The 15,057-nt window shown below is 39.5% G+C and overlaps 1 protein-coding gene across 2 annotated transcripts in view; it reads left to right on the top strand.

The window, feature by feature from the left end:
- spock3 (SPARC (osteonectin), cwcv and kazal like domains proteoglycan 3) overlaps window positions 1-10,325 on the top strand; it is a 76,750-nt gene extending 66,425 nt beyond the window's left edge. For both annotated transcript variants that reach the window (XM_034013743.3, XM_059002689.1), the window contains exons 8-11: window positions 5,128-5,349; window positions 5,878-5,940; window positions 8,250-8,387; window positions 8,589-10,325. In XM_034013743.3, the coding sequence (XP_033869634.2) occupies window positions 5,128-5,349; window positions 5,878-5,940; window positions 8,250-8,387; window positions 8,589-8,752 (587 nt within the window). In that variant the 3' untranslated portion in view covers window positions 8,753-10,325. The remainder of the gene's footprint in view (window positions 1-5,127; window positions 5,350-5,877; window positions 5,941-8,249; window positions 8,388-8,588) is intronic.
- The last annotated feature ends 4,732 nt before the right edge of the window (window positions 10,326-15,057 follow it).

Here is a 15,057-nt window from a genome sequence, read left to right as displayed (position 1 = left end):
CTCTGACGGATGTGCACCCTCCCTCGACAGGAGGTCCTCTGCCCAGTTCGCCACTCCAGGAAGATGTGTCGCCTGTATACAAAGCAGGTTCCGTTGTGCCCAATTCAGGAGCCGGAAGGCGATGTGATTATTATTATTATTATTATTATTTATTTCTTAGCAGACGCCCTTATCCAGGGTGACTTACAATCGCAAGCAAATACAAATACATTCAAGTGTTACAATATAAGTCATACAATAAGAACAAGAAATACAATAATTCTCAAGTGTGACAAACCACAATTCAATAATACAACAGATAATAGTGAAAGTTACATCAGGATATGATTAAATAGTGATAGTTACATCAGGATATGATTAAGTACAAAATACTACAGATAATTCAGAGACCAGAACGATGTGATGCAACCCCGGGGATCGGAGACCACCCTGGTGGTTGACCTACGCCACCACTGATGTGTTGTCGGTTGGGACCAGCATGTGTGTTCCTTGCAACACCGGAAGAAAGTGCTGGAGATCCAGGAAAGCAACCTGAAGCTCCAGCATATTTATGTGCAGGGCTATCCAACGGCCCGACCAAGTGCCGCGGACTCCTCTGCCTTCCCAGATCGCCCCTCAACCAACTTGGCAAGTTAATACCACTCCCATCCTCATGCCCTCGCGCAGGTAAGAGGGCATCCTCCACCATCGCAGGGCCACAGAGCACGTGTGAGAGCACGTGTCAGCCGACGGTGTCTGTCACACTTGGGGTATAAATGAAAAGCATTGAGCCACGCTTGGAGTGGGCGCATGCATAATAAACCCAGCTCGATGGTTGATACAGCTGCGGCCATCAGACCCAACAGTTTTTGGTACCGCACCAAAGGGAGCTGTGATCCCTGTTGAAACAGGGAGAGGCAACCCTAAATAACTGCTACCCTGTCGTCTGACAGGTAAGTGCGCATCATAGTGGAGTCCAGCTGGAGCCCCAAGTATGTCGTGCACTGCACCATTATAAGCCGACTGCATTGTTGATGGTGAGGCCCAGCCTCGACAGATGCTGTGTCACAATCGCCGTGTGGGCCACTGCTCCCTCTCGCAACCGAGAACAAATCAGCCAGTTGTCGAGATAGTTTAGTACTCTGATCCCCTGCAACTGCAAGGGGGCCAGGATAGCATCCACGCACTTTGAGAACGTACAAGGAACTAGGGAGAGGCTGAATGGCAGCACGGAGAACTAGTAAATGCTTCCTTGAAAGCTGTGGACGAATGGGAACGTAAAAATACGCGTCCCATAAGTCCATGGTGGTAAACCAGTCGTCCGGCCAGACTGACTGGAGAATGTAACGGTGAGTCAACATTTGGAACCTCCTCTCCTTCAAGAACTTGTTGAGGAATCTCAGGTCTAGGATGGGGCGAAAGCTGGCGTCTTTCTTGGGTACCAGAAAATATCTCGAGTAGAACCCCTCTCCACAGTAGGTGTGGTCTACGAGATGAATGGCTCACTTGCACAGCAAAATGGACACTTGAAGTGGGTCCGTCACAGATGTGTGCGTGACTCCTCGGAAGGGGGGAGGTGCCTAACGGAACTGCAGCATGTAACCGTTGTGCACAGTAGCGAGCACCCAGTTGTCCTAAGTGCAAGCGCGCCAGTATTGCAGCTGGTGTGTGGAGAAGGGATGGGTCTGAAGCTGCAAGCCCTCAGGGCCCCTGCTAGGGCTGCTGAGGTTGGGGCAGAACACGCTGAGGCGGCTGCCTAGGGTGACGGCCCTGGAATTGCCTCCTGGAGTGCTGTTGCGTGGACGCAAAGCGCCCAGCATTCCCTTTGCCCTGCGGAGGGGCTTGGTTGCCTGCCGCCACCTTGGCCTGTAGGCGATGCCTCAAGTCACCCAGTGGAGCCGTGGGCACCAGGACCGTCCTTGTGAAGGTGCACGACTGGGGGGCCTGCCATCGGCTTGACCTACTCAGCGCCGCAGCACGTGGAGGGAGCAACGCCACCACTTGTTGCGATGCTTCGCGCTCTCGCTGAGAGCATTGTAAGATCTTCTCCACAGCTTGCTCATGTCCCAGGGATATCGGCGCGTCCAGCAACGCCGCGTTATCCGCGTCAGGTACCCTTGGCTGCGACAGCCATGGCTGTCTGCAAGCCACCACCAGGCTTGCCAGGCTCTAGCCTAGGGCTTGCCCTTGAAGACCAAAGATCTGGAGCAGCGTGCTTCAAAGAAGGTGAAACTCAGTTGCCAACAGCTCTGAGAGCGGGGCCTCTGTGAGCACATCATTCAAATATGCAGTCAGTATACCAGCCATGTTAGCCAGGCGGGTCACCTGCGCCTCCACATTGGGTCCCTCGGCAATCCCTCCGCCAGCGGAGTCTTAACCAAGGCCGCAATGGTGGAGTCAACCGGGGGAAGTCCTGCCAGGCCCAGCTTTTCTGCGCCTTCCAGTGAAGCAAGCCAAATGGCTTGCTTCAACACACTCGGCGCTGACACCGGTTGATACCAAGAGGAGCGCTTCTCTTCCATAAAATCAGGGTACTGTGGGAAGGACTGCAGTCTGGGAGCCACTGCCTGCATCCGAAACACGGACCAGCGGGGCTCTGTCGATGTCGCCCAGGGTATCTGCAAAAAGTGTGCAGCACATCCCAACAATGCCAAGATGGAGATGGACAACGGTGGCAAACTAGCCTCCGAGGCAATTTCAGAACTAGGTTCCGCCTCGGTCGACGGCGCTAGTTCCTCTCCCTCCTCCATCCCATGGGGAAGGAGCTCTCACCCCAGGAGGCCGCTATAGACAGCGTATCCTCCTTCGCCATCAAAGGCTGCAGTTCCGGCTTGGCCTTGGCTCACATGGGAGACCCAGGAACCGGAGCTGGTGCGAGTGGTATTGGGGCCGGGACCTCGGCGCCACAGGAGCTTGCTGCCTAGACAGTAGCTCAAGGACCTGGGCCAACTGTGCCTTGAGGTCCATAATGTCCCTCGCCTGCCTTGAGCGCTTCACTCTTCTCACGTGCGGAGATGGGGAGCGACTACGGGGTGTCGGCGCAGGAGGCTGAGTGCAGGGGATCTCCTACGAGGGGCTCTGCGACAGTTGGAGGAGTGTGGGTGGGGCCTGAGGGCTGCTGATGGCTTCCCCGTGGGGGAAGGAACGTCTATCCCCATGGCCCTCTTTAGCCCATTGCGATGGACTCTGGTCTGAAAAGCCGAGCAGATGTCGCAGATGTCCTCGTTCCCAATGGCCTCGGTGGCATGTTGGACCCCTAGGCACCACATGCTGAGAGAGTGCCCAGCATTGTGCGGCATGTTTGCCTTGCAGGATGTGCAGCTCTGGGACCACGGAAGATTCGTCATGGTGGATACCCCGTGCACTGAGCGCCGTATGCACCGAGTCGTTAAGCGCACCGAGTGCACCAAGCACTGTGCGCACCAATTGCACAGAGCGTGGTGTACACCAAGTGTCACTTGCACCGAGTGCACCGAGCACCATACGTACGGGAAACACTATACGCACCGTGTGCACCGAGCGCCTTGCACCGAGTAGCGTGTGCACTGGAGCGCTATGCACACCGAGTGCACTGAGCACCGTGTGCACCAGGTATTGTACCCACCGGGGCGCTATGGGCACCGATTGCACCGGGGTACCGTATGTAGCGAGGTGCTATGCACAAATATAAATCCCTTTTAAATCCACAGGTTAATCTATGAACTGTTATATAAATCGAAAACAATTTAGAAGGTTTATGATTTGATCCATCATGCATTTCTACAAATGGTTCAAAAATCAGAAAATGAAATGAGACCTGTAAATGTAGTTTACACACTATTCTCAAATACAATCATTCAAAGTAAAGCTTCTGACTATTTTTTTTTTTTTTTTTAAACAATCAAATGTTTATTCTAAATATGGTTTGGTGGTCCAGTGGTTACAAAAAAGGGCTTGATACCAGGAGGTTCCCGGTTCAAATCCCAGCTCAGCCACTGAATCACTGTGAGTGACCCTGAGCAAGTCACTTAACCTCATTGTGCTCTATCCTTCAGATGAGACATACAACCGAGGTCCTGTTGTAAATGACTGTGCAGCAGCAGTTGTTGATGCATAGTTCACCCTCTTGTCTGTAAGTCACTTTGGATAAAAGCGTCTGCTAAGTGACTAATTAATAATTATATTACACATCTTAGCTGATTTGTACCAGTATTCTATTTCATTTATATTGTACGTTTTCTACGAAAATGTAACTGCTGCACCCACAGTTGTATGGTGTATTACAGATATATATAAGGGTATATATAATATAGTGTGTTTTGTATGTTTTTATTTCACAATATGTGTTCAGTTAATCTAAACATAGTCAGATCTTTATACCACCTCCACTTAAATCATTAAGACAATTAACACCTCTCACATTGCAAGTGTAGTGTATTTCTTTCTGTTACAGTTCCAGATTACACTCACAGATGTTGCAATGCTAAATGATAGTAAATGTTTTGACTGGAAGTCTTTTTCAATTCCATTTTACGATTGTTCTTTACTTTATGGATTTGGGGTTTCCTCTGTTAAAAAAATAAAATAAAATAAAAAAACTCTAATCTTGTTAAGGAAGCTGAACATGACTGCACATAGTGATCATTGACACACATCGCTTGAGCGCCCTACAGTCCGATTAAAAGAGAGAAGAGAAAGGTAGTTATAACGTAAAAGTTGTGTTATGGAAATGTTTGTCCTGCCAGATTAATACATCCGTAGTGTTGTCCCAAGTAGACTGACACTATTCCTACACATGATCATAAAACATAATAAAACATGGGTTTTAGTGAAAAAAAAGTTATCTTATTAGAAAGAGACATTGACTTGAAACTTCAGATTCTGAATTTGGATGAAAAATTAGCAAAGACAGTTTATATGATTCATCAACACAAAATTGGCTTTTAGCTAAGGCATCATATAAATCACCCAAGTAAATGATAAATTTCAATTATTTTAAGCAGTAAGTTATATACAGTGTAGACACATACACGCCCAGGCCCTTAATACAAAGTTATGCCAAAGTTTTTATTTTAATAACTATGATAAGGGCATTTTTTCTTTGGAGACTTTCTTCACCATCCACCCTGTATTTCTAATCATGTATTTATTCGATTATTTACGCTTTAGGGTTTGATACAAGCATCTTGCCTATTTGTAAGGACTCTCTTGGATGGATGTTTAACAGACTGGACACAAACTATGACCTTCTGTTGGATCAGTCAGAGCTTGGAAGCCTTTACCTTGACAAGAATGAGCACTGCACAAAATCATTCTTTAACTCTTGTGACACGTACAGAGATGGCTTGATTTCCAACAACGAATGGTGCTACTGCTTTCAGAGACAGCAAGGTAAGTACCTCCAACCTTATTTCAACCTCATGTTGCTGTTATCATTTGTTTTTGTTTTATTTTTTGTCTTTTATTGGTGCAATAACATAAGAACATAAATCGTACAGTAATAGCTCCCACACATCCAAGAGTAATTATGTTTTAAGGGATCTAAGTACTAAAACTCAAAGGTTGTACTAATCTCATATAGTCCTCAGTTTTTCGTTTAGTTTTATGGAAAGGAATTGGTTAGGAGGCATTTTGTAAGAGGTTTTTTGCATTTTGTAACAGGTTTTTTAACTCGAGTGCAGTTAAAGCTGAAATAATTTAACATGTCTTTTAAAGCAGCCTATGTCTATACTATGAATTACATGTGTCTGCTGTTATGCATATTTTAACCTAATGTCTTATCATTGAGAGATATTCCTGTACTGGGATTCCCCAGAGTAACCAAATATATATTGTAGGCCTAAGATGAATCAATCATAGTACTCACTGTTTTTGATCACAAGTGTCTCTCTTCACATAACGTTTTGAATGTCATTCCAGACCCTCCATGCCAGACAGAACTCACCAATATTCAGAAGCAGCAAGCAGGGAAGAAACTCCTAGGTGAGTCATATATCAGTGTTTTGCAAGATTTTATTATACTCGTAAATACACCCAGTGATGGAAGAATGTAAAATCAATAATAACTGATAAAAGACTGAATAAAATTCTTGTAACAAAATATGTTACATTCTTTTAATGATATTGCATTTGTTTTTATTACCCTTTTCTAAATGGTATTAAACATGCTTTATGACCTCACTAGACAGTTATGTCCACCTGTGTCTTGCAAACTATGGTATGCTATCTATTATATGTCCCAAATAAATAGTTTTTTCTTTAAGCCTCTGCAAATTGCAATCACAAAAACAATATTTACAGCAACATATGGCAGTAATGATTCCAGCCTAAATAGCAAACATGCTAAAGTAATTACCAGCATATCGTAGTAATCAAATCTGAAATGGTAAACACTATGACATTTATTTTTCTGGGGCTTACATCACTATTCATGTATTCATGTATTGATTTTATTCTGTTTTTAGTATATATATTTTTTTTCTAATCTCATTGTCATTTTACAAATGATATACTCAAATTTTTTCTGCAGTAAATATCACTTTAAATGAACAACATGGTTGTTTTAATATGTGCTTTAATTACAAATGTATCATGAAAATATAAAAATTTTGACAGGTGGCTTATCTAATTGTACTATTCAAATAAAAACAAAAAAAAAATGAAATCTTAGATTTTTGCATGTTCATATGTAGGAATGGGGGAAAAAATCAGTAGTTTAATGTCCTACTTCTTGACCATTCCCTACCAACAGATAATTTGTAAACAAACGGTTCTCTCTCTCTCTCTCTCTCTCTCTCTCTCTCTCTCTCTCTCTCTCTCTCTCTCTCTCTCTCTCTCTCTCTCTCTCTCACACACACACACACATAAAAAGTAAGACATAAATATTCAATAAGGTTCAGACCAAAAACAAACCAAAGACTTTAACCCCTTTTCAGCCGCCAGTGTCTATGTTTGATTCCATGCTATGACTCCCTTTTTAGCTGTGAAACTGGTATATCATCGTCAAACACCATAGATTGCATGGATGGAATGCAGTGTTTTGGGAAATAGGATGACTTCTACGATGACATTGTTTTTCTTCTGGATATGTATTATAATTAAGGCTATACATATTGTATTGTAATAGGTAACAGAATTTAGGAAGGGTCCTGCAGTACATACCGTGGTAGTACTTGTGTAAAATACAGTGTATTGGCATTGATATGGACATTTGTCTTTCATCATGTGGTGGATTTGGTATGCTGAGTTTTGTTACTCTAGGTAATGTATGTTAAATTATCCAAAATGTCTTTCAGATTACCCCCAGGGTACCTAAAGTAACTTAATATGCAACAAAAAGGCAAAACTACACTCCTTGGACTTTTGGAGCAAATTTTCAAAACATGGCAAGCAAAATTTTAAAAAAATGTAAACCTTTCATACCAAGCCTATTTATGTGCAAGCCTAAACAACATTAACCTGGTGCAAATATCTAGGGTTGTTTCTGATTTATCTGAAACTCTGTAGCAACACTGTAGAAAGGAGAAAAAGGATAGTATCAAACTATTACTGGCTGTGTTGAACCAAGTGCCTGAATGGGAAATAAAATACAGTATCAGTGAGATTGTGATGGCACTTTCATAGCAGTAATTGTGGTCAATGTAGGGGAACGTTTGGAATGCACTCATTTGAAAAACAAAAGGTAAAAAATCATGTTTTGAGGAGCTGCGATTCTGAAAAACGATTTATTTATTTATTTGGTCTAGCCTTATAGTTTTTTCTTCTCGTTTATGACCTTAGATGTTTTTTTGTTTGTTTGTTTGTTTGTTTGAAAATAAAGCATTTTGTTCTGACAAGTCTTTGGAAATAAAAAAAAAGAAATTCTTTTTTTTTTTAAATCTCTGCCTCAAAAAGGTTGTTTAAAGTACTTTTAAAATTCAAAAAAATGATTGGCTAAGGGATGATGCCTTGAAAAAAATGGTTGGCTGTAACGGCTTAAAATACTTTAAAAAAAGATATTAATTTGTGTGCTCTCTGGAGAAACCAGACAACTCCAGATACAAGAAATAAACTTGGTTAGTCACCTTTTTAACATTTAAATCAATTTTAAGACTGCATTTTTTTAATGATTTGTTTTCATTCCTGTTCATTTTTTCTTTTTTTTGTGGACAGATTATTTAGAACTGCTGTTCAACCTAAAAAAAAAGCTGTGTTTAAGAAACGTTGCATATATAAAATAACATATTAATCAAAATATATTATCACTTAATATTGCAGTACTTTAAATTATTTCACACAATTCTATTTTCTAGGGTTATATATCCCATCCTGTGACGAGGATGGATATTATAAACCTAACCAGTGCCATGGAAGTGTGGGTCAGTGTTGGTGTGTTGACAGATATGGAAATGAAGTAACAGGATCCAAAACACAAGGGGATGCAGACTGTGGTATGAATAAAGACAATCATTAAAATGCATTTTTACATTAAAAAAACACCTTAATGTAGATTTTAATGAATAAAATAGAAAAGTGAAAATAAGCAACATAAGAAAATGTGTTAATGAGGTGTACAAAAAAGTAAAATGTTGTTTCCTGTATATCAGAATACATGACTAACTTTAAAATGGGGCTTATATTTCTCTGTGTAGAGCTGGAGACCTCTGGTGACTTTGGAAGTGGTGATTTCCATGACTTATCCGATGATGAGGATGGTGAGGAAGATGCGATTAATGAAGAAGATGAAATTGAAGATGATGATGAAGATGAGGGTGATGATGATGATGAAGATGATGATGGAGGATACATATCGTAGTCCTTGCACATGATAAACTCTTCTAATTGCACGTTTCTAAGGTGACATCCCATGCAGCTTACTAAACATACTAACAACCCAAGGATTCTTCTACTCAACATGTATAATTTAACTTCCAGTATTTCCAACAAAGGCATTGAAGCTCCAACAAAGGTATTTTTTCATTTCTATGAAAGTGTGGGTTGTGGTTCCATGTGGTTGTACCTTTTCAAGTTGTGAAAAACAAACAGAATGGCCAAATGAGTTGGGACTCAGAAAAAGAAAAGGGGTGAGAATGAAAAACAACACTTCATATGAAACAGCATCACAAAAACAGAACAGAATTATGTTAAATGTTTTTTTTTTTTAACATGCAATTACTTTCACGTCTTTTGACGCAGTCCATCCCTCTGTGAGAATTCCTAATACTTTTTAGCAGCCTTACAAATGCCTTCATAATACAAAAGGTGTATCTTTTGTTCACCATGCTTTGTCCTTCAAGTCTTAATTATTGTGTGGTCACCCACTTAAGGATATTTTGGAAGAAGTCATAGGACACTTGTTAAAGTTCATGCAATCTATCCTGAATTTAAAGAGGATTGTCAAATGGGTAATACCTTTAAACACCAGGTACTTGTTATGTAATAACAAGTGACTGAAAGGTATTCTCTTTTCAGATGGAAGACCAACCCTACAGATGTCTTATTACAGTCAGTATGGAGTATAATACATTAGTTATGTTATTAAAATAAACAGCATGAAACAGGTTATATGATACTCTTTGTTTATTGCTTGTGTTGTTTTTATTTGCCCGTATCCCTCTGTGGGATTCTATGTAGTAATATAGAGTTTAAACACAAATATGCATACATTAAAAAGAAAAAAAAGTGATTAGGGTAAATAAACTTTTCAGTTAGTTTAGAAATGTTAATTATAAATTGGTAGACCCAATAAAAACAATAGATTTGCCCTTTTTTGTTAAAAAAAACCCAAAATATAATCTATCCTAGGTATATAATTAGAGGCTATAATATAAGATGCCTTTCATGATGAGAATTAGAAAGGTTTTAGCATGCATAATACATCTAGAATTTAGACAATAGCTAAGCACACACCCTGTTTAAAGAAGTTCTGATTTATACACTTACTGCTGCTGGAATGAAGAAAATAATGTTATTTTTGATTGTTACATTGATTAACCCGCTGGCTATTATTATACAATGGTGTGTAGCAGTAGCTCCTAGAATTGAACTATATAGAGGAAATTACTTTAATCACAGTTATTTGTCTTATTTTTTATCAGCATGTTAATTGATTGTAAAAACATGGGAACTCCACTGCCTAAGTCTTTGGGCTTTGTGCCCACATTTGAATTTATCAACTTGTGTATCCTTACACACTTGGTTGTTACTGAAATGTATTGATGGTCATTTTCCATTTCTGTTTGCATTTTTAACAAAGAAAATCATAATAAATTCCAGTTTATTTGAATATTAATATTTATGTTTTAAGGCCATAATGCATTTTTGTACTGTTTATGTATAATTTGCAATAATAAAGATTATGTTAGCCAAATGTTGTTGTCTTTGTCTGCCCTGTTCTCTGCCACTGTAGGTGTACGGTATGGTAGGCACCACCATAGGCAGTATCGTAAAAAAAATTATAACCCCCCCCCCCCCCCCCCAAAATTTGTAGAGATATTTATTTATTTAACAAAATGTTAATGATGCTTACTTTATGCATACTTCTTCCACTACAAAAGCTGCATTATTCTTCATGTATGTTTTATGAATGTGGAGGTTTGCAAAGAAAAGATTGCTTGGTCTTTAAAAAAGAAAATCATGCTGTGGGTTGCTGAAAATTTGAGTAAATCGCACACTCCAAAATTAGGCACGATAGTTGGCAGATTTATGCAGGCACCAAATCTGAAGAGCAGTGTGTGTAAGGTGTCACTTATTATAACAGAAACAATTTTGCATCAGTTTACATGAGGTGACATCTCTAGAAAGCGTATTAACAAAATGGTTGTATTATACTGTTTGATAATGTATAACATATTATATGTTTCACCATCTATATTCAATGGCTGCTTTAAAAAAAAAAAAAAAAAAAAAGAACTATGCAGAGGATGATTTACACTCCATGGGCCTCAATTTTGATCGCAGGGCAAAGCACTAACACTAAGGCAAAGGTCGTTGGCATATGATTATGGGGCGCTTAGTGGCAGCAAATAGGCAGAATCTGACTTTGGCCTGTAATATCCGGATCACTGTTATCCAGATTAAATGTTTTGAAAAACCAATTGCATAATCAACTAATTTTTGCCTAATCTGCACTGTCACTGCACACAGCTTTACCATTAGTTATAATTAAAGGCTAGCAAGAGAGAGACCATTATTTGCTTAACTCTGGTAATATGTAACAATTATAAATGTTCTAACGTCATCACTAGCAACCAACAAGAGCATTTCAAATTATGCAACAGTTCATATGTGTCACACCCTATGCTCCCCCCTGGCTAACTTTCACCCCCGTGAATTTTTGCCTAGGCTAATTCTCACCCCCGTGAAATTTATCTTATGCTAATTCTCACCCCGTAGTGAGAATTAGGCTATGCTAAAATTCACGGGGATGAGAATTAGCCTAGGACGTGCAAGGAGTTACGTCTTATGTAGATACATAAATGAACCAGACTCAAAGGTAAGAGTTCATCTACATCCATTTAACTTTAAGTTTAGTTTCATCAGGTTCGTGTTCTGGTGTTTTTTTTTTTATATATATATATATTAATTTACATTTTCTTTAAATAAGTAGTGTGACAGAGACAAAACGATTCTTGGTGATGAATCTCCCGACCTGTGATGGTGCTGTGTATAGGGAACAAAGTGCCCTGGACTGGATGGCCCGACAATTAATTCCCAGGGGGCTGAGCTACGGTACACCAAGTCATCGACCCGGAAGGGAAGCGATGTGGCAACCGCAGATTGGAGGAGAAACAGTTGCAATTGCTAACCAAGGGGTCATGACTGACGGTATATAAGGGGACGTAGTGAGGTTATCTGTTTCTTTGTTATGGTTAACGCTGAAACGGAAGGAGAAGCGTATTGTTATTGTTAGTGTTTTGTTTGTTTTGTCTAAAAGCTACTTGTTTGTTGTTATTAGATGGCTAACACGATCCGGAGCTGTCGCTACAGGTCAGCACTAAACCCGGACAACACTGCACTTGTTCACAATAAATTGTATTTTCATCACAAGCACTACAGCACTCACTTTGGACTTGTGACCGTGTTTGTGTTTACTGTATGTGTTTAAATACCGTATTGTTTCAGGACTGAACCTGTGGATTTAACTGAGCAATACACATCGTTGTGTATTGCCAGTTCTCATTATTCTTTACTGTTTTCATTAAACTTTGGATTACAAATAAACCATAATTTCACCAGTACTTTGTTGTTTGTCATTGTCTTGAGCACTGCATCACCTCTACACCTGCGCACTGCAAACCACTTGTGTCACAGTAGTTAATCAGATTTGTAACTAATATGTGTGATGCATTGTATCAGTAGATAGCTGTTTATAACGATGTAGGCAAATCATGTAAAGCTATTCCTCTAACCCTTTTCTTGTTTTAACTGACAGCAGTAGCAGTGTATTGCATCTCATTTGAAAAGGCAGAAACAAACAACTTTGGATAGTGTTTTTTTTTGTTGTTGTTATTTTGTTTTGTTTTTTTTTTATTCCAGGGACAGCATGAATGTACACAGTTTGCATCAGTGGCCCCAGGCAAATTATTTTGTTTTAACTATTTTCAACACTGCAGACCTGTATACAGGTCTAGGAAAAATAACAGCAGTAAACCGATCTAATATACTGTGTGTATATATATATATATATGGTTGTTTTCATTTTTCTTCCAGTATGGATAGTTTAGTTATCCTAGGGTAGTGTAACTCCTTAGTGCTGAAAACTTACTGAAATTGAACCTTAAGTTTTTGACAGTATAAGTGGACATTTACACCATAAATGTTTAGAAAAATTATTATTAGAATGGATGTGATGTATAACAGTTTAACCCAAAGCTTATTAGTATGTTTTATTGTTCTACAGAGCTTACACCCAGTTGTTTTTAAATTAAGCTTCATCACTCAACATTCTTAATGAGGTTTTTTTTTTTTTTTGTAACTGGAAAGTTGAACAAAAGTTCATATGCAAATTTGCAGTGACACAAACATCTTGTACAAATTTTAAACACAGGGGTTGTACTGACAGACTGGAAAATTGCAAACGTAATACCGATCCACAAAAAGGGAGAAAAAAACCGAACCAGGTAACTACAGACCAATAAGCCTGACTTCTATTATATGTAAACTTATGGAAACTATAATAAGATCCAAAATGGAAAATTTCCTATATGGTAACAATATCCTGGGAGACAGTCAACATGGTTTTAGGAAAGAGAGATCATTTCTAACCTTGATTTTTTTGAGGATGCAACATCGACAATGGATAATTGCAAAGCATACGACATGGTTAATTTAGATTTCCAGAAAGCTTTTGACAAAGTCCCGCATAAAAGATTAATTCTCAAACTGAACGCAGTAGGGATTCAAAGAAATGCATGCACATGGATTAGGGAGTGGTTAACATGTAGAAAACAGAAAGTACTGATTAGAGGAGAAACCTCAAAATGGAGCAAGGTAACCAGTGGTGTACCACAGGGATCAATATTAGGTCCTCTGCTATTCCTAATCTACATTAACGATTTAGATTCTGGTATAGTAAGCAAACTAGACAGCATTCAAAACTGAGCAGACACATGGCAAATTACATTTAATAGAGAAAAGTGTGAAGTAATGCACGCAGGCAATAAAAAATGTGCATTATAAATATCATATGGCAGATGCTGAAATTGAAGAAGGAATCTATAAAAAAGACCTAGGAGTTTATGTTGACACAGAAATGTCTTCATCTAGACAATGTGGGGAAGCTATAAAAAAAAGGCCAACAAGATGCTTGAATATATTGTGAGAAGTGTTGAATTTAAATCAAGGGAAGTAATGTTAAAACTTTACAATGCATTAGTAAGACCTCACCTATAATATTGTGTTCAGTTCTGGTCACCTCGTTACAAGAACAGCAACCAGAATTATCCCAGGCTTAAAAGGCATGTTGTATGCAGACAGGCTAAAAGAATTGAATCAATTCAGTCTTGAATAAAGTAGACTACACGGTGATCTAATTCAAGCATTCAAAATCCTAAAAGGTATAGACAATGTCGACCCAGGGGACTTTTTTGACCTGAACAAAGAAACAAGGACCAGGGGTCACAAATGGAGGTTAGATAAAGGGGCATTCAGAACAGAAAATAGGAGGCACTTTTTTTCACAGAGAATTGTGAGGGTCTGGAACCAACTCCCCAGTAATGTTGTTGAAGCTGACACCCTGGAATCCTTCAAGAAGCTGCTTGATGAGATTCTGGGATCAATAAGCTACTAACAACCAAACGAGCAAGATGGGCTGAATGGCCTCCTCTCGTTTGTAAACTTTCTAATTATAAAATGTTCTAATTATAAAATCATGGCTAAAATATGCGGTGATAGGGATGTAGGGAGAAAACGGGCACAGGCAATAAGGTAAACAAGACTTAAAAAGTCACCGTTGGCCCAACTTATGTGAAAATATTTATAGAGAGCAGCATAAGAGGAGCGCCACTTCTCTTATCTGTATGCGTATGTCTGTCTTTCCTTTCCCTGGTTGTTGCTAGTGCTGTGTGTATGTATCATGTGCAAATGTAAACGAGTTAACTGCTGTGTAAACTTGACACAATGTATTTGCTTTGTTTCCGTGATTGAAATACAACACTACTATCGGCAGACCTGAAACAAGATATCGGTTTGGTTGTCTGACATTGTACGAACATAACTAGTTTGAAACATTATAAGGAATTAGAAAATGCTCGTCTAGATAACTATATTCTCTCCTACAGGTAACATTGGATTTAGACGTGTCAATGTAGGTGTCATTTTCGAACCCTGTAGTCACTAACGTGCTGATTGACTAGGCAAAATATCAACTAGGATGGTAATGAACAGACTTGTCTATATTTAGTTCTTTGGGCGTTTGTAAAGGTCATTTGCACTTCTAACAAAAAAAACAACAAACAAAAAAAAACGTGTGATTTACAATAAATGGCTGCAAACCCCAATACAACTGGTGAGTCTGCCTCTCCGGTTTTGGAGGAAAAAAAATGCATACTATACCTTTAAGAACTTAAGTGCCAATTGAGAACACAGGCTGTTTGTTAAGTGTTCTAATTGTTACGTTTT

The sequence above is a fragment of the Acipenser ruthenus genome, chromosome 2, assembly GCF_902713425.1.
Source record: "Acipenser ruthenus chromosome 2, fAciRut3.2 maternal haplotype, whole genome shotgun sequence".
Classification (NCBI taxonomy): Eukaryota; Metazoa; Chordata; class Actinopteri; order Acipenseriformes; family Acipenseridae; genus Acipenser; species Acipenser ruthenus.
The sequence above is the reverse complement of the archived record's forward strand: the minus strand, read 5'-3'. Positions and strand labels throughout refer to the sequence as shown.